General features: G+C 38.5%; 1 protein-coding gene across 1 annotated transcript in view; it reads left to right on the forward strand.

Moving 5' to 3' along the window:
- LOC126248502 (protein unc-79 homolog) overlaps nt 1-20,172 on the forward strand; it is an 875,350-nt gene that overhangs the window by 9,565 nt on the left and 845,613 nt on the right. Inside the window, exons 3-5 of the mRNA XM_049949540.1 lie at nt 402-563; nt 654-824; nt 19,566-19,661. Of these exons, the coding sequence (XP_049805497.1) occupies nt 402-563; nt 654-824; nt 19,566-19,661 (429 nt within the window). The remainder of the gene's footprint in view (nt 1-401; nt 564-653; nt 825-19,565; nt 19,662-20,172) is intronic.

Consider the following 20,172-nt stretch of genomic DNA (forward strand, 5'->3'; position numbering starts at 1 on the left):
GGACTCACTGTTCTGTTGTGAAATCTGTGCATGAAAATTGTCAGTACTTAATGACGAAGAGAAAAAAGTGAGAGGGGTCAATTTCATTCACTTCAGTTTTTTTGTAATTTTCGAGTAGTTGAGAAAAAAACTTTAATGGTTAAAGTTTCTGTGGAGTAGTATATCTTGTTAAGTACTATCTGTAGAGATTGTGAAAAATTACATACATAATTATCATTTTACTCAGTGTCCAGTTACAGTGTAGTATGAAACATAAAATAATTTGTTCATAGCACTGCATGCCATTAGTAATCAATTTGTCTATAATCAAATCATCATTGTGGCTTCATTTATTTTGTTTGCAGAGCTGTCTCTTAATTTTGTATCAATTGTATTTAATCTGTTTTTCTTTCAAATAACAGCTGTATTGAAAGATGTGCCTGACTCACCACTTGAGATGTTGAAATGTCAAGAAAAGGATGGGATTCGAATGAGCCTTTATCCCAATCTTGATTATAGGGGTCTCTTTAATGCTGTTGTTCAGCTCGTTGATATTGCACCACTCATACAGTTTGGTCTGCATGGTATGCTACACAAACTCTACATATTCATATTTTTAAATGAGTTTTGATTTTCAAATAGTGAAACAGAACTTATTTCTTTGTGTATTTCAGCATTTGGGCAGGCAATTCTACAGTGTGTGGGCTGTATTTTACCATTTTTGGAACAAGATATGATTGATGCTTTGCCCTATACAGCAGCTTCAACAATTGCTGTTCTCCCATCTACTCTGCATCAAGAGATTGTTAATTCACTATGCTTTTATATACTGCCATTTACAATAAGTAAGTATGTAAAAAAATTTGCTTAAGCTAAAATAAAGACCTGAAGGAAACAGTACATAATTTTCTTTCGTTTAAGTGCCTGTCCAGACTGTACTGTCCCAATTTTAGCAAAGTTATTGCTTTGTGTAATTTGTTAATATGTTGAGAAACAATCTTTTTAATTGTGATTTTTAGTAGTAAAATAATTAGAATAGAAGTTGCTGGATAGGTAATATGCAATTCTTGTACTCGCATTTGCTTGCCTGTGGTATTACTGGGCACTGTACAAATATTTTACTGAGTGAAGATATCTCTCTGCATCCATTAAATTCCTTTTTTTCTTTCTTCATAATACGCTTTTAAGTTAGTTACCTCTCTCTTGACATGAGGGGGAAGGAATAATCACAAGTCTGCTGAATTTAATAAACTTAATGACCATCGAGGTTCTTGTCAAATGGTGTATTGAGTTAAATGGTGCAGTGGTGAGACACTGAACTCATATTATGTAGGAAGGCAACTGAAATCCTTATTTGGCCATCCTGAGTTGGGATGTCCATGATTTCCTGAAATCTTTGTAAGGTGTCTGCCAGGATTGTTTGTTTGAAATGGCCCACTGAATTCCCTTCCTCATGCTACTCTAATCTGAACTTGTGCTCTGTCTCTAAAACCTCAGTGCTGACATGACATTAAATTCTGATCAATTTTCCTTATTTTGCCAAATGATGAACATTTCAGCACCCCCCCCCCCCCCACACACACACACACACATTGCAACACCGTGAAGGTGGCATGGGACAAACATCAGATTAGTATGAAGCATGCTTAGATATGCAAATGATTAGCATTTCCTACAAAGTAGGTGGTAGTAATGCCACCTACATTCTGTCTTTAAGAAAAGATTAAGCTATGGGTTTGTCACTCAGAAGTTGCATTTGAGAGTTGTCTGTTTGTGAGAAGATATTGTAAGTTACTAACAATGTGGTTTATTGTTACACAATAATGCTGCTTATGTTAATCAGGATCCTAGGACTCCTGGAAATGTGGAACCCATCAGTTCAGGAGGGCTCTACTTAAAGCCATGCAGAATCTCAGTAGTCCCATGTGACTAGCACCAGGGAGGACAGATGTTTGTGTGTTCAGCCATGCAGAATTGTGCAACCATGTCACGTACACTGGTATCCAAAATTAAAGCAAAAAATTGCTGTTTCCCTGTCCTGTGTCTAATTCGTGATATAATCATACAAACTCTCAACAGATGTCTGTATGTATGATCCTGTTCTGCATGAAAGACAGCATTCTCGTCAATGGACAATCACACAAACGATAATGTCAGGACACGTATCAAATGAATTAGTGTTTGCCGAGTAGTCCCACATCCACAATCGCTGTGTACACAGTCACAGACAGTGTAGTATGGCACAGAGAAGACACCTACCAGACTCTCTGAGGTAAAGGGCCAGAGGAAGAATGGAAGCAGGCCAGTCACAAACTGATGCGGCCAGATGGCTTAATGTGAATTGTTCTGTTGTTTCTCGGAAGTGGCGATAGTTTATAGAGACCGCAACTTTATCCCAAAGACCAACACAGGGCCAACCATGTACGACATCAGAATGGACCGTTACATGGCTGTAAGGGCATGACAGGTACCTATTATTATTGGCATCTGACCTCATATCATTCACTAGATGTATTATATGGAGGCAAGCGATGCACAGAAGACTTTGGCAGAGTGGCCTTTATTGTTAGGGTACTGCTGTATATGTACCTCTGACATGACTTCACAGAAGCAAGCGTCTAGAGTGGAGTTGTCAACGTGCCTCCTTAACAGTTGAACAGTAGGCCAATGTTCTTTTCACAGGTGAGCCACGATTTGGTCTGAAGAGTGATTCTTGATGGATTCGTATCTGAAGGGAACGTGCAACATGATTTTGGGACCCAAACACTGTGGAAAGAGACCAGTATCAAGGAGAATCCCTAATGGTGTGTGCAGTGATTATGTTGACCACCCAGACACCTCTTTGTGAAATTGTATGGGTGAATCAACAAGATTTAACTGCAGTTGTTGTGATGTGCTGTGGGCCCAGTCTTTGTACTGACGGACTATAATGCCCGAGCTCATAGACCGTGGGCAATTGATGTTTTCTTGGAAACAGAAGATATTTCATACATGGGATGTCCTGCTTGATCTCCCAATATGAATCCAGTAGAGCATGTATGGGATGCACTAGGAAGATGGGTTAAATCGCATCAGCATCTGCCAGTGACTTTCCAAGACTTGCTAGGAGCTCTCCAAGAAGAATGGGCGTTATTGCCTCAACATGAGATTTATGACATCATTCACAGCATTTTCCATCGTTGTCAGGCCTGTATTGCTGCCACAGGTGGTCACACCTCATACTGAGCACAGTAACCAGTTATCGGAATGTCTGTGCAAATCCGTTAAGTTGGGAGAAACAAAGAACATTTTTGTCTACCATTATGCATGTTGTGGTTGCTTACGTTCTTTGTTCTTTACATTGTTTCTGCTTTACTGTTACCTGTTTATATTTTCTGTGGCAAAATAAATGTAACCTTGAAAAATTTCTGTTTGTTTCTTTAATTTTGGACACCAGTATATATTGAGTCAGGAAATGGACTTGTTCACAGCAAGACAAATATCCATTTGTACTGCCAGCAAGGCATCTATTTGTGCCACTTCACTTGTGGTAGCAGAGAGATATGCACCAACAATGGTGCACCGAGCAATAACCCGACAATGGTGCGCCCACCAGTAATACTGGGCACAGTAGTGGCACCATGTCAACTTTTCTGGCAAGTTCCAGTTCTGCATACAGAATCATGATGGTGTGTGGAGACACAAAGGAATATGAATATTCCCAGACGGCATTCTTTATTGTCATATGCCACAGAGTTGAAGTAGCATGAAATGAGATATCTGTATTTGTCATTCAAGCTCAGTTCGACTCCATGCCCAGCTGGCTTAGAGCCATTGTTGGTGATAGTGGTGACAGCTCTGTGTACTAAATTCCACACCTTGTATTATTTTTTAGTTTAGTTTTTTTGTATGTTTAGTTGATTGTATTTGTGACTGCTTGCCATGATGTGGTACATGTCAGTTCCCCATAATCATATACAAGTAAAATTTCATCATTTGCTACCCTTTTTGGCCTTGCAATTTTAGTGGCCAGCATTGTGTGTTCATTGGGACAGTGGGGGGAGGGGTTTGTAATGCATCCACAGCTAAATTTGGCAGACCCCCCCCCCCCTCCTCCTACCTCTTAAATATGTGCTCCCCAACTTTTACAAATGATCTGTGGCAAGTAGTGAATGTTTTACTTTCTAGTGCCCCTTTTTTTAAAATCTTAATCCATCTGGCAGAGAGAGCTGTATCTGAATGATTGTCTTAAGATAGGTACAGTATGAAAACCAAAGTTGAATGTTCTCTATTTGTGAATTATTTTTCAGTTTCCTGTTTTTCTTCAGCTTCAGCAGGACAGCACATCAGTCTACAATTAAGAACTCCTACAATTAAGAGTTTGAAATAGTACACTGAAAGGACATATGTGAAATATTTATTACTGAAAGTCCTTTGTTTAGATTTTAATCATTCATTTCATTTTTTCGCTCGAGATCTTAAAAGTGTGTTCAACCCATCCAGCAATCCCTGACTGTTAGTGTAGATCTGTAACTTTCATATCCTTCTAGAATGTCAGTGATTTTGCAACCCCCTGAAATGAAGAGTTTATGTTGATTTTTAGTAAGGTTATTGTTAATAGTACAGGTACCCTTACATCAGCCCTCTAACTCAGTAATACTTTGAAAATCTTACATGAATCTTTTACAATGTAGACTTGGATTGTTTGATCTACTAACATCCAAGCAGATGTGCGATTATTAGAGACATCACTAATGTTAAATGATTGTAAACAGAAGTAAATATCAAACAAAATAAATCACAATGTCAAGCAAAGTGTAGAGATTTCAATCAGCCAATGATTTAAGCATGAATCCATATTAGATATCTTATATACACATAGCATATCAAGTTCAATCAGTCCAAATGTTCAAATATTGTTCAGTAAAACATCAAAAGCATGAAATGTAAAGTGTGTGGTGTTGTTTGTTGTTGTGGTCTTCAGCCGTGAGACTGGTTTGATGCAGCTCTCCATGCTACTCTATCCTGTGCAAGCTCCTTCATCTCCCAGTACCTACTGCAACCTACATCCTTCTGAATCTGCTTAGTGTATTCATCTCTTGGTCTCCCTCTACGATTTTTACCCTCCACGCTGCCCTCCAATGCTAAATTTGTGATCCCTTGATGCCTCAGGACATGTCCTACCAACCGATTCCTTCTTCTAGTCAATTTGTGCCACAAACTTCTCTTCTCCCCAATCCTATTCAATACCTCCTCATTAGTTACGTGATCTACCCACCTAACCTTCAACATTCTTCTGTAGCACCACATTTCGAAAGCTTCTATTCTCTTCTTGTCCAAACTATTTATTGTCCATGTTTCAAATGATCTGTGGCAAGTAGTGAATGTTTTACTTTCTAGTGCCCCTTTTTTTTAAAATCTTAATCCATCTGGCAGAGAGAGCTGTATCTGAATGATTGTCTTAAGATAGGTAATCACCAGTGTTGTGTAGAACCTGTTGTCAGTGATGTGGAAGGCATATTATACCGTTAGCAGAACCTGTTCTGTTGATGGTGCGAATGGAGCGGTATAAAGTTATGGTGATTCTCGTGTACGACTGTGATGGTCCTATCCTGATGCATTACATTCCTTCACGGCAGACCGTCAGTGCACAGTATTACTGTTCGTTTTTGGAGCATCATCTGTGACCAGCTTTGCAAAAGAAGCGGCGACACTTTCTGCTCAACAGTCAAATGTACACTCCATGCAAATACTTTCAGAAACAACTTCCTGACACTTAAATCTATACTCGATGTTAACAAATTTCTCTTCTTCAGAAACGCTTTCCTTGCCATTGCCAGTCTACATTTTATATCCTCTCTACTTCGACCATCATCAGTTATTTTGCTCCCTAAATAACAAAACTCCTTTACTACCTTAAGTGTCTCATTTCCTAATCTAATTTCCTCAGCATCACCCGACTTAATTCGTCTACATTCCATTATCCTCGTTTGGCTTTTGTTGATGTTCATCTTATATCCTCCTTTCAAGACACTGTCCATTTTGTTCAACTGCTCTTCCAAGTCCTTTGCTGTCTCTGACAGAATTACAATGTCATCGGCGAACCAAAAAGTTTTTATTTCTTCTCCCTGGATTTTAATACCTACTCCAAATTTTTCTTTTGATTCCTTTACTGCTTGCTCAATATACAGATTGAATAACATCGGGGAGAGGCTACAACCATGTCTCACTCCCTTCCCAACCACTGCTTCCCTTTCATGCCCCTCGACTCTTATAACTGCCATCTGGTTTCTGTACAAATTGTAAATAGCCTTTCGCTCCCTGTGTTTTGCCCCTGCCACCTTCAGTGATTATAAAATCATAATTATGGTGTCACAATGTAAATGCACCAACACTTGTTAAAATGTTTACAGAGGTCACACTTCAGAAATATAATGGAACAAGACAGATATGAGATCATATTAATTTCAAGATTTTCTTTTTTTTTCTTTTGAATTGAAAGTTAATGGCTTCAACTACCAATTAAATAATCATGAAAACATATATATTCTGATAAACCTCTCAACAGTCAAATTGTCAAAAAATAACACAAGTAAATAAACCATAACTTCTTTACATGTGATAAATTAAAGTCCCCCACTGCTTTTTTTCTGTCTGTATGTAAAGGCTAATCTCAGGAATGACTGTAGGGATTTTGATATGGTTTTCATTAATGGGTAGACTGCTTTACAAGGAAGGTTTGCATACATAATTTATTACTGCTACACCAGACAAATCTTCCCGCAATAAATAACTTTGTGAAGCCAGGATTCATCACTAGTTTAATATAAATTAAAAACTTCATGCAATTATTTACTACTGTAACCACTTCCTTTGTCTGCAGTCCATTAGTGTGTTCGAGGGCAAATTACAAAGTCTAAACAAAAAATCGTTAACACAGCAGGAATATATTCCTGACAGTTGTTTCAGTGAAATGTAAAACAGTGCAGCTGCTGTTGTATCACTTTTGTTCCTCTGCAACTCACCAGCTGATAGCATCAGGGTGTTGACCTTGTTACTCCTGCTGGTTGAGTGCTTTGCACAGCTCACTATCCATGCGCTGAAGGTAGCAGTGCTCTGGACAACTGCTTTCTGTGACAGTGACACTCACCATCGCACCTGCGACAGACTTGTATCAATATAGTCTCTTGCCAAGAATCTCTTGGGGCACATGCACAGACATTTCTCAGAAAAGACTGTAGTGTTGCACTCTACAATTTATTCTAGTAGCCTCTAGATAAGCCTTATGATGTTACCTTTGGTACTCTACCTAGACATTCTTGCTTAAAAACTAAATAAAATATTATCAAGGTTCAGTACCACTGTACTTGAATATTCATGACTCAAAATATATATACGAGGGTTGGAACTTAAATAGTGGCAACTATTTATTCACAACTGATACAAAAGAGTTACATGTTTGCACGTGCTACTGTCATTCAAAATAATTACCAGTGTTGTGTAGAACCTGTTGTCAGTGATGTGGAAGGCATATTATACCGTTAGCAGAACCTGTTCTGTTGATGGTGCGAATGGAGCAGTATAAAGTTATGGTGATTCTCGTGTACGACTGTGATGGTCCTATCCTGATGCATTACATTCCTTCACGGCAGACCATCAGTGCACAGTATTACTGTTCGTTTTTGGGGCATGATCTGTGACCAGCTTTGCAAAAGAAGCAGCGACACTTTCTGCGCAACCCACCCATCATTTTGCATGACAATATGTGGGCGCATACAGCGCAAGCTGTGGCTGCTCTGTTTGGTCGATGGGACTGGGAAGTACTGTACCATCCACCATACTCCCTGGACCTAAGTCCTTGTGACTCTAATTTGATTCCAAAGATGAAGGAACCACTTCGTGACATTCGCTTCAGAACTGTTCCAGAGATTCAACAGGCAGTAGACTGCCCCATTCTCACCTTCAACAGAACAGGCTCTGCTAACGGTATACTATGCCTTCCATATCGCTGGCAATGTGTTCTACACAACGCTGGTGACTACTTTGAAGGACAGTAACAGGTGCAAACATGTAACTCTTTTGTATTGGTTGTGAATAAATAGTTGCTACTATTTATCCTCAGCAGTTCTCTCCCATTTCTCCTCTTTTAATACTGAGAATGATTCTATTTATTAAAACCAGATGTTAACAACTTATGTAGCTTTCTTTCTGTGACTTCATTCTTTACTTGTTCTGGTTGCAGATGGCTAGAGAGAGTTTTGTCTAACCTGATTTTTATTTTGTGCAGTGGCTCTTTAATTTTGCATAGTAACTTTGAAAACAGCTTCATATTTGAACAGCATATTGCGGAGTTTGTCTTTCAGATCAGCCCCTACTCCAATTTTATGGATTGTGTTAATGATTTCATCTTTCTTACTTAACACGGTTTCTTCTGAACGCTCTTGTACATGGTGTCTTCATGCATTACATCTTGAACCATGTCTTCAGCAATTTGCAGAGTTTGTTTTATTACTTCAGATATTCTGGCAAAGTTGGCATCTCTCATAGCAGTCATCATTCCACAACATGGGATTAGCTCCATAGTCTCATCAGTGTTCATCTCTGGGGCTTCATTAACAAATTTCAAATTTACTCCACACTCTGACATTAAGTCAGCAACTGTAATCGCAGGCTCACAAAGTTGCAAAATCACTATTGTGTCAGCACTGTATTTAGACTTGCCAGTATCAGCTTCCAGTAACACTTATTTCTTAATGGGCTTACATCGTGCTCTATAGCTCGTACAATTTTGAATCCAGAAGTTTATTATAAAAGTTCTTCAAAATTACACTCATTTGACTTCCAAAATCCAGGAGAATACTACTTCTTCTCCATACACCTTTGCTCTACTGATAATGATGACATCCTCTCTTCTCCATAAAATAATTCTTCTTGCTTTCTACTCAGATCTCCTGTCTTGATCACAGTAACTTACTTCTGCTCTGGCATCACCTCTTTGTTTACATGATTTTGATTGTCATAATTTGTTGAAAGTGATTACCCTTTTTGCCAGTTTCTGAAGCTGGTCCTTTTCTGAGTCTAATAATATGTTCTCCAGATTCAATATTTTATCATTATTATTCTCTTGCCAAGGTCTTTGCTGAAATTTGCTTTCTCTGTGGTCATCAAATCTTTCTTGAAGGCGTGCTCAGTGATTCCACTTCTGTCTCTGGTCCTGCTTATGCATTTTTCTGTTATCTCATTTCCAGTTCCATTCTGGAAAATTCTATAATAATAATATTTCTGCTGTGAGTCCCTGACTTTCTCTTCTGTCCTCATTTTCTGTGTATCCAAAAAATTGTCTTGTCTGATCTGCTGTATTGATAATTTTCACACTAACAGTCTTCTTATATCGGAAGATAAACACCTCACAACCCACATCATGACATCATCTTGCTTAAATGATTTATCTAAATACCAGTTCTTGCCTTGACCATCCCAGCAAGCCACATGCATTAGCATGCCCCTTCCAGTATTCAGGGAGGTGCACTGGCCATAGATCGAATCCGCTGAGATGGCTAACAATGAGGTTCGATGTGCCACTCTGCCTCAATATGATTTTTGGGTGGTTTTTCACATCTGACTAGATTTTTTGGTTGGTTGGTTGATTGATTTGGGGGAGTGGACGAAACAGCAAAGTCACCGGTCCCAGTGGATTAGGGAAGGATGTGGAAGGAAGTTGGCCATGCCCTTTCAAAAGAACCATCCCGGCATTTGCTTGAAGCAATGTAGAGAAATCACGGGAAACTAAATCCGGATGGCCTGATGCATGTTTGAACCATCATCCTCCCAAATGTGGGTCCAGTGTGCTAACCACTGACCATCTTGCTCGGTGTGACTAGGTGAATACTGGGCAGGTACCCATGTCCTGCCTCAGTTTCATAATTCATGAACACTTCAAAAACATTAACACACTTTTGCATGGGACAACACTAGACGCGGACTGATGGGGTACACAAAAGCCTGTCTTGGGAGGGTGGAGGGTGGTGACAGAAAGTGCATCTAGCTCCCCTCCACCACTAAAACTTCCAAATACAAATTAACATGCTGAAGCTGTGAAGACATGGGATAAGGGTGGGAAAAAGAAGGAAGACCAGTTCCTGTCTAATTCTGTTTCCAAGGAATCTGTTGATGTTCCAGCAGCTTCTGATCAGTATTCTTTATTATACAGTGAACTGATAATGCTTGTCCTATATGCATCTTGACCATTAATTCATCAAAATTACTGTCTCCAATTCCATGTATGTCATGGTACCATCATCTGTTGCAGTCCAAAGTTGCACACATCTCTAACTGTGCGATTAGCAACATAAGAAATCGTCTGCACCTCTGTTCACAATGGCAGCAACACACTTCTAAAAGTTACAATAAATGCAACAGGATTTACATATACGTGGGACTCGAATCTGTTAAACTGTGTATTCTGTAGGAAGTATGTCTGCCTTTGCTCATCACTGCTTACATCATGGCTGTACATGCACAGCACTGTGATGCACTTCGTCAGCTTTGGTGGTATACTTTGTAATACCTTGGTTCATAGCCAACCACACACACATCTTTTGGTGCACTACACTTGCTCAAGTTCAGACACTGCTTCCTTTTTTCCAGCTCTTTAATCTGTGTATCATTTGTCATTAGCTCACTCTGTTTAGTGACCACTTCCTGCACTTTCAAATTTAGGTTAGTAATCCTTACACCCTCATCTGCACTAGTTTCTTACATTGCTTCAGTATGTTTCACAATTTCAGATTTTATGTTGTTTATTTTGGTAGCTAACTTAGTATGTTTAGCACTCTAGTCAGCCTTGAAATTTGTGAGACCTTATTTCACTTTATCAGCAAAAGTATTTTGGGTTTTTAAAATCACTCTTCTTGGCTTATTAACACATGTTTCCTGGAATAATGATCTCTCTTTCCTTTTTTAAATGCTTAGCTGTGCTTTCCTGAATGCCTTCAAACTGTTCATTGGTACCCTGTTGACTATCCTTGATTTTATTGGAAGACACTCTTGATTGTTAACAATGATGTTCTGAATTTATTTAAACTGTTCATGTGTACTTTTTTGACTTCCTTTCCTAAGACAGTTTAGATTACACAAAAGTACTTGCATCATACTAGAGAAAACATCTAGCACCTGACCGTTCAGTTTTCAGTTTCTATTGCCAAATGTTTGGTAGCAGTGTGGATATCTATTGATCTACTGCTTCCAGCATACTATTCATACAAAAACTAGTGTCATCACTACTATATTCCCCATAATCTGAATGCCTGACTTTTACTTACTTATGTCCTCAACCGAAATTAATTCAACATTTGCAGTATTCACCATCTTGCATTCATCATCCATCTCAGATTTTCTAGAGCGAGACACACAAAGGGGTTCTAGTGTAGCACAACACTTAATCTCTCACAATACTGTTTCAAATAAATACAGCACACTAATGACACTGTACATCACACTTAGCACCAATGCAATGGCATGAAATATTACTCTTTGCCCAAATAAATGTGACACTTAATCTGTCAGCCCATGGGGATGTTCTGGTTATTATTACATAGTAATGTAGGCGTGATGTGGTACAGCATGAAGATTCTGCAATTTTCCTTTCTTCAATACATCCAGATGTGATGAACTAATTCCACATGTACAGTTACTGTTCATGTCTATTGCTTGTTGCTCAATGTCTATTGTTTGTTGCTCACTGTTGGTGTGTAACATCTCTGTTCATTGTTTTCTTCTATTTCATCACTGAAAATTATGGCCCTGGCATGGTCACCACATGTAACCCACCTGTACACCTTTAATCAATTATTTATTTTAAATATAAATGTTCACTCAAGTTTTGCAGCAGTATTGGGCAAGTGAAAGTGGTTCACCACATTAGGTATGCAGTCAGCTATTGGGCTGAACCGTGTGTGTAAATCAACCTGGACACTGCACCGTATGCATATACAGAGCTATATTTAACTATTATTCTCAAATGATAAAAGTCGCTCAAAATTAGTTTCTTATTTCACTCTCTCAGTCCAGCGTCACTCATCCTGCTTAGCCACATAACTCAGTTTCTTTCATATAGTTTCCTTTAAGACTATTTCAGTTATTTAGTTACTTCATCCGAAATTGTTCCAATTTTTATATACTGTTGCCTGTAATCAATTTAGTTTGCAGTGCGCTACCAATGGCTGCCATACTCTTATCTCTCCAAAATCTTGACACTGCTCACAACTTATGATTATTCACAACTAACTTCACATAATTATTTCCCATGAATAGTTAATCACTATCATGATTCAAATACTTCTCCGTACCACTTTTAAGCTATTCATATTTCAAAATTAATCTGCTGTTCACTTCTCCGATCAACAGCCTGATCATCTCCCTTGACCACTAGCCACTGACTGACTTAATCAGGTGTCTTGAAAATGCACACATTCTATCAGAGATTTCCCAACGATTGCCATGAAACTGTAACTTCCAGAACATAAATAATACAGTATGTGATCAAAAGCATCCAGACACCTCCAGAAACATACATTTTTCACATTAGGTGCATTGTGCTGCCACCTACTGCCAGGTACTCCGTATCAGCGACCTCTGTAGTCATTAGACATTGTGAGAGAGCTGAATGGGGTGCTCCGCGGAACTCATGGACTTCGAACATCGTCACGTGATTGGGTGTCACTTGTGTCATACGTCTGCATGCGAAATTTCCACACTCCTTAACATCCCTAGGCCCACTGTTTCCAATGTGAAAGTGAAGTGGAAATGTGAAGGGACACATTTAGCACAAAAGTGTACAGGCCAACCTCGTCTGTTGACTGACAGAGACCGCCAGCAGTTGAAGAGGGTCATAATGTGTAATAGGCAGACATCTATCCAGACCATCACACAGGAATTCCAAACTGCATCGGGATCCACTGCAAGTACTTATCAGTTAGGCAGGAGGTGAGAAAACTGGGATTTCATGGTTGAGCAGCTGCTTATAAGCCACACATCACGCCGGTAAATGCCAAACGATGCCTCACTTGGTGTAAGGAGCATAAACATTGTATGATTGGAGAGTGGAAAAACATTGTGTGGAGTGACGAAGCATGGTACACAATGCGGCGATCCGATGGCAGGGTGTGGGTATGGCGAGTGTCTGGTGAACATCATCTGCCAGCGTGTGTAATGCCAACAATAAAATTCGGAGGCAGTGGTGTTATGATGTGGTCGTATTTTTCATTTGGGGGGGGGGGGGGGGGGCTTGCATGGCACTATCACAGCACAGGCCTACATTGATGTTTTAAGTGCCTTCTTGCTTCCCACTGTTGAAGAGCAATTTGGGGATGGCGATTGCATCTTTCAACACGATCGAACACCTGTTCATAATGCACAGCCTGTGGCGGAGTGATTTCATGTCAATAACATCCCTGTAATGGACTGGCGTGCACAGAGCCCTGACCTGAATCCTATAGAACACCTTTGGGATGTTTTGGAACACCGACTTCGTGCCAGGCCTCACCAACCGGCATCAATACCTCTCCTCAGTGCAGCACTCCATGAAGAATGGGCTGCCATTTCCCAAGAAACCTTCCAGCACATGAATGAACGTAAGCCTGTGAGAATGGAAGGTTTCATTAAGGCTAAGGGTGGGCCAACACCATATTGAATTCCAGCATTACCAGTGGAGGGCACCACTAACTTGTAAGTCATTTTCAGCCAGGTGTCTGGATACTTTTGTTCACATAGTATATCAAAGTCAGCTTAAATGAGTTTCTAACATCTATCATTAGTAAGGATGTCGATGCTGTTACCTGTACATACTGTAGAACTGATTGAAAGTACAAGGTCTCAGGACTTCAAGATAGCTCATGTTAGGGCAATGTCATGTTGTAGTAGAATGGCACAGTACCCTGAAGTTAAGAAAGGATGTTACAACATGCAAGCATCTGATCCAGATACCAATGTCAGAACTGAAAGAAGATATGGAAGGAAGAGCCACAGATACACACATCATCAAAAAGAATGAATTGGGGAGGAATCCAAAGAGTAGCTTTCCTTTGTATGTTTAATACTCTGACCCTGCTTGAATGTATTAAAATAGCATTTATGCTTCTCAACTTTGAACATTATATTCCAAAATCCATGCATATCTGTAAAAGAATGCCTTTGTAGGAGCTCACATAAACTGGAAACATTATGTGATTAAACACCCCACACCTTCTCCAAGAAAATGAATGAGAGTAGCCAATGCAAAACCTCCATTAATGAAGCAAGTCTCCAAATTACCAGACAAGAAAACTCTTTTGATGTCTATGACTCATAAATGGAACTTTTAGTGTAACATGACACTTTGTTAAGATATGCCACTGTGCATTCTTAGGCTCTTCAAGAAATTGAAGATATTCATGTGAATGTAAAGAGGAAAACTATGATTTTAAATTAATTGAACTACAGTGGAACAAAGCACTGTCGCTGGGCTTTTGTTTATGCAAAGCCAAGATATACTCAGGAGCTGCACCTCCCATGGGCATTAGTGGTGAATAGAAATCATCACTTGCTTTGGTGGATGTGTTATTCCATGCAGCCACTGAGGTAAGGTGTTATGGTGGACTGCCAAGGATTAACCAAAGATCCTGCATTAGCAATGAATCTTATGTAAAATGGAATGTAATTGACTTACTCTGTTGTATGCAGACCAAAGAAATGGAGGAGCATGGTGCTCGTTGTAAAGTATGTTGTATTAATTATTAATCAGACAACATATGGTTGGAATGATGGAACTCTGGTTACGGATGCTTTACATTGTCTGAGGAGAAAAACTAGCTCTTTTTCTAGATAATTCATGAAATATCCTGGGAAGAGGATCCAAGCACAGTGAAGAAGATTATTAGCTAGTTGGACCAGCTCATCAAGATAAAGCTACTGCAGTATCAAGAAGATATTAGCAAACAAATTGTGCTCTATTCCAGGAGGATATATGCAACTATATGTTCAATGTCTCCCTTTGAGCACGAGGACTCTACAAGCTTAACACCTGTAACAAGGAACCATCAAGTCTTAAGAGGATTTCACCCATATTTTTGCACTAACTACCAAGATGAGAGGGAAACAGGCTTACACGATTCAGTAAAATATGATCATGGTCAGGACTCATTTTGAAGACATTGCAGCTGTTTGCACAAGGAAGACACCTTTGTGTGTTTCTATAGGAGGCACATTTTTGTGAAATTAGCACATTAGTATCAGAGAAATGACCTTCATAGTGACAGGGTCAAAGATTGGTGGAGTGATTAGTGTAGGAGGGGGAGAGGAGAGGAGTAGTTTTCAAAATTTGAATTTTTTCATGGTTTCCCCAAACCACTCAGATTAATGCCCAGTTTGCTCTTTGAAAAAGACACATCTAGTTTCCTTTCCCATCCTTATCCTGCCCAAGCATGTAATCCATTTCTAATGATATTACTGATGACAGTATGTTATACCAATCTGCCAATCTCCCCCTCCCCCTTTCAGCTCTCTTCCCAAAGACTTGATGTCTGCATTTCATAATGCTACGTCTCTCTTTTCATTAGTACAGTTGCTCACTGTATTATAAGCAGCTGACTTGAGAGTATGTGTCACTGAAGATAATGGTGAGCTCCTTATACTTGCCAACACAATCCTGTAGACATTCATTTATTCATTCGTTCCTTGGAGTTAAACTCTTAAGAACTAAAGAGGGAGCATTGAAGTTCACAGGTACAATAGTCATTAAGTTAATATAACTTTTTCAGTTTGGTTGATTTCCATCATCATCATCAGCAGCAGTAGCTGCTGCTGCTGCTGCTGCTGCTGCTGCTGCTGCTGCTATTTGACATGCACTGCTGAATGAAGATGTCCTCCAGACTTTCCCATATGTTATGACCTGCAGCTACATGCATGCATGTTCCTTTTGCATATTTTCTGATGCAATCTACTGACCTTTCATTAGGTCTTCATCTCAGTCGTTTCTTATCTGTTGATACTGATCAAAGAATTCCTCATTTTGAAGAAAACTGGAATGGAATATTGCACTGCTGGGAAATATAGATTAGTATATCACTGCATTAAAGATGTGACACAATATTCTACTTATTTCAGTAGTGCAGATTTCACTAACTTACTTGAGATACTGTCAGCACCAGTTGAATGTTTACTGTTTAATAAGATAATAATTGTCTTGAGTTTTCCAATAGTCAAAGGAGGGAAGTTCTTTGATCACAAATAAATGTAACTTACTGGTTGAGCATATATATTGTCTTGTGCACAACTGTTGTTTGTATAGTCTGTTTGTACAGTAACAGCTATAACCTCTAATAAACATTTAGCACCCCCTCCTTATAATTAATTTTATCGCTGTTAACATAAAGGAGTATATTGTAGTGACAGTGAACAACTCTCCATTATAGTTGCAATGGCCATTTGTAACTTGCCTTAATAGACACATGGAGTTTACATAAATCCCTCCTCCCATATTATTTTCACAGTATAAAGGTGCTAGGGCATAGCTATAATCTTGGAGAAAGCTGACGGTGGTTGTGGCTTAGGGTTTTGTATAGCATAAAACATACGGATCATTTATCCATTGTAAACTTGCTGCTAGAACTGTAATTTGTTTGTTTTACTTGCCAATCCTCTTATGTTGTGATGAAACATTGTCACAGATTTACTATCCAGCAAATTTCTTCTTCTATTTCCCTAAGAAAGGACACACAAGCTTTGTGTCAGTACTCTTTATTGTTAGCTGCTTTGCTTTTGACAGCTGAGCATGTAAGTTATGTAAATTACCACTTTCAGACTGCTAAAGCCATCAGAGTGCAATAGGTTTCAAGTTTAAAAGGCTTTTGTCATGCTTTTCCTTAATTACTAAATTTAACAGTGCATCTGATACTTATTTACCTGACTTGTGTAGTAATAGGTCATAGTTACTAAACAGATGTGTATGGAAATTGCTGATATCTATTACATATGTATTCTACATCTGCTTTCTGCAAGCCATCTTATGGTGTTTTTCAGAAGGTACTTCTGGTGCCATTTCCTTTTCTACCTATGATGATCAGTTTACAGGTGGTATGTGGGAAGAAGGTTGTAATAAACCTCCATATGAGCTCTAATTTCTCTGATTTTCTTGTGGTCATTTTACAAGACGTATTTGGGAGGAAATAATATGATGCCTAACTCTTCTTAGAATTTCAGCAGTAACTCTCCACCCCATGGGGTACAATGCTTCTTTTATAGTTACTGCCACTGAAGTTCGTTGAGCATTTCTGTAATGCTCCCACTTTGACTAAACAATCCTGTGATGTAAAATACTGCTCATCATTGGTCTTCTGTATCTCATATAGTATTCCAAATCACTACGGGTCTCAACCTGATGAACAGTACTCAAGGACTGGTTGAACAAATGTACTATAATACACATCTTTTCTAAACGAATTACTTTTCCTTTAGATGTTCCCATTGACCAAGGTCTTTTATCTCATTTTCCTGTTTGTTTTATTTGGTCAATCCACTTTATGTTACTCTGGATGGTTACTTCTAGATATTTTATGGTAGTTATTGTTTTTAACCTTATTTTTTTTTTGCCAATAGTCCACTCTAACAGTAGTGGATCACTTGGCTTATGTATGCACTGTACCTTATATTTATGTTCATTGCCAACTCCCTGTCACTGCACCAACTATTGATCCTCTGTAGATCTTCCTGAATATCACTACAATGTTCCGTATATACAACAGCATTGTCCATGAATAGCTCATGAAGCCTCCAGTGTTATCCACTAGATCATTTACATAAACTGTAAACAGTAACAGCCTTGTCACACTTCCTTGGGGTGCTTCCAAAATTACCTTTACATACACCAGTTTTATTCTGTTAAGAATTTCATTTTGAATTCTATCAGTAAGGAAGTCCGGAATCCCATCGCAAATCTGGTATGATACTCAGTAAGCTCATATTTTGTTCACATTCCTCAAATGTTGTTTCTTTAAGTATTTTGAATTTTATAGTTTATTTGAGTGATGGCCTAACTTACAAGGGATTTTTTTTATCAAGTTGTGTCATTTTTGAACATTCACAATAAATATGTTTCTGTAATATTGTAACATTCATTGCATACTACATTGTTTGTGCCACATATCAGTATCATAAATACTTTACATGTTCTGAATTGCAGCCTGTTACATTACTAGTTCATGTAACTTTACACTGGGTTTCGCATTTTCACAAATTTTAACACTATTCAATTTTTTAAATTATTTCTGCCATGTTTCTCCCATAACTATAAAAAAATTAACACGTTTCCATTTTCTGTAGAGTAAATTTTGCTTCTGCAGTGGACAGTGCATTGTTTTAAAACTTCCTAGCAGATTAAAATTGTCATGTATAGATAGCTCAATCAGTAGAGCATTTGCCTGTAAAAGGCAAAGTTTCCTGATTCATGGTCTGGCACATGGCTGTAATCTGCTATGAAGTTTCAAGTCATGCTTGTTTTGTATTTTCATGTTTAAAAGTTGTTAAACTCTTTCCATAGTATGTTGACTATAAGTAACTGAAATGTATTTTCGCAAATTTGAAAATTCAGTGCTGTGGCTTTACACAAATTTTATTTTTAACTGAATCAATGCACCTCAGTCTTGCAGCAATGTTACACAATTCTATACAAGCCATCATCTTCAACTATCACATCCAATGTCAAAGGCCTTGAGTCATTTCCTCTTGTGGTATCTTTCTGGTTTATATTTATCTTTTGTCACTCCCTTCTCAGCATAGCCTATATTCCACACTTTCCTATTTATCCATTTTTCTGTGTTCTGTATTAGAACAACAATGTCGTATTGATTCAAACATCCCTCTAAAGGTTTGCTTGTGTCCTGTATTTTTCTTTCTCTTTCGTTTTAGTTCCCATGGTTAAAAATATGAAAATCCTAACTAATAATCTCACTCCCTTCTTAATATACCATTAACTTCCATGAATTTATGTATTATGTATTTCTGAGTCTCTACAAAGTTGATATGAGGTAATTAACATCTCATCTTTCTCTATTTTCTGTATTTTTCTGAACATCTTTTGCTGTTTTATGTCCTTAGAAGTCCTCTCAATGCACTGAAGTGGCATCTGGTTGTAAGATTTGCACCAGACTGGGAGGTGTATTATTCTTTTTTGATACAAAATTGATCACCAATTAGCATTTCATTTCTCTTTTTTTCTGTGTGTTGTGTTGTTATGTGGCATTCTAAACTAATTTTGTGATGGGTTTTGCATTTATTATTTCCTATCTTCTCAGAACATTTGACAAGTAGGCTGCTTTAATAAAGCTGGTGGCTTGTGTTATGTCATAGACTTGAAATTCCAGAATGAATGAATTTCAAGTTTGTTAATAAATTATTAAATCTCTGTCAATAAATTATTAAATCTCTATCACATAAAAGGGATTGTGAAATGCCTAAGGCAACATATGCATTTGTAGGCTTTCTTTTAACTTACTAGATTTTCGTGGTACAGTATGTGTATGTATTTGGCAGTATGATGTGAAAGAAATCAAATTCATTCAACATCTTTGTTCCAGCAAGAGGAGATGATAACAATGGTGAACAAGAAACATTTGCTCGCCAGTCTGTTGCTGCAATAGTTATGATGATCTTCCAGTACTCAGATAATCCAGGTATGTTTCTTCACTATTACATAATTTATATAATTAAGTAATTAATGAAACTCCTGTAGTTAATGGATACTTGGGTTGCATTTACAGACTTCCTTGAATCACTTGTTGTTAATATTGCACTACTTTTGTCCTCTACCGAGCGAGGTGGCGCAGTGGTTAGCACACTGGACTCGCATTCGGGAGGACGACGGTTCAATCCCGTCTCCGACCATCCTGATTTAGGTTTTCCGTGATTTCCCTAAATCGTTTCAGGCAAATGCCGGGATGGTTCCTTTGAAAGGGCACGGCCGATTTCCTTCCCAATCCTTCCCTAACCCGAGCTTGCGCTCCGTCTCTAATGACCTCGTTGTCGACGGGACGTTAAACACTAACCACCACCTTTTGTCCTCCTCCTGGCAACATTGTAGCATAAATTCAATTTATTGTCACTTGGAAGCTAAATACCAATGGAATAATGCCTATCACAAGAGATATTCATATGCAGAGTATCTTATCTTAAGCTTTTATAAAT

Source organism: Schistocerca nitens, chromosome 3 (assembly GCF_023898315.1).
Source record: "Schistocerca nitens isolate TAMUIC-IGC-003100 chromosome 3, iqSchNite1.1, whole genome shotgun sequence".
NCBI lineage: Eukaryota > Metazoa > Arthropoda > Insecta > Orthoptera > Acrididae > Schistocerca > Schistocerca nitens.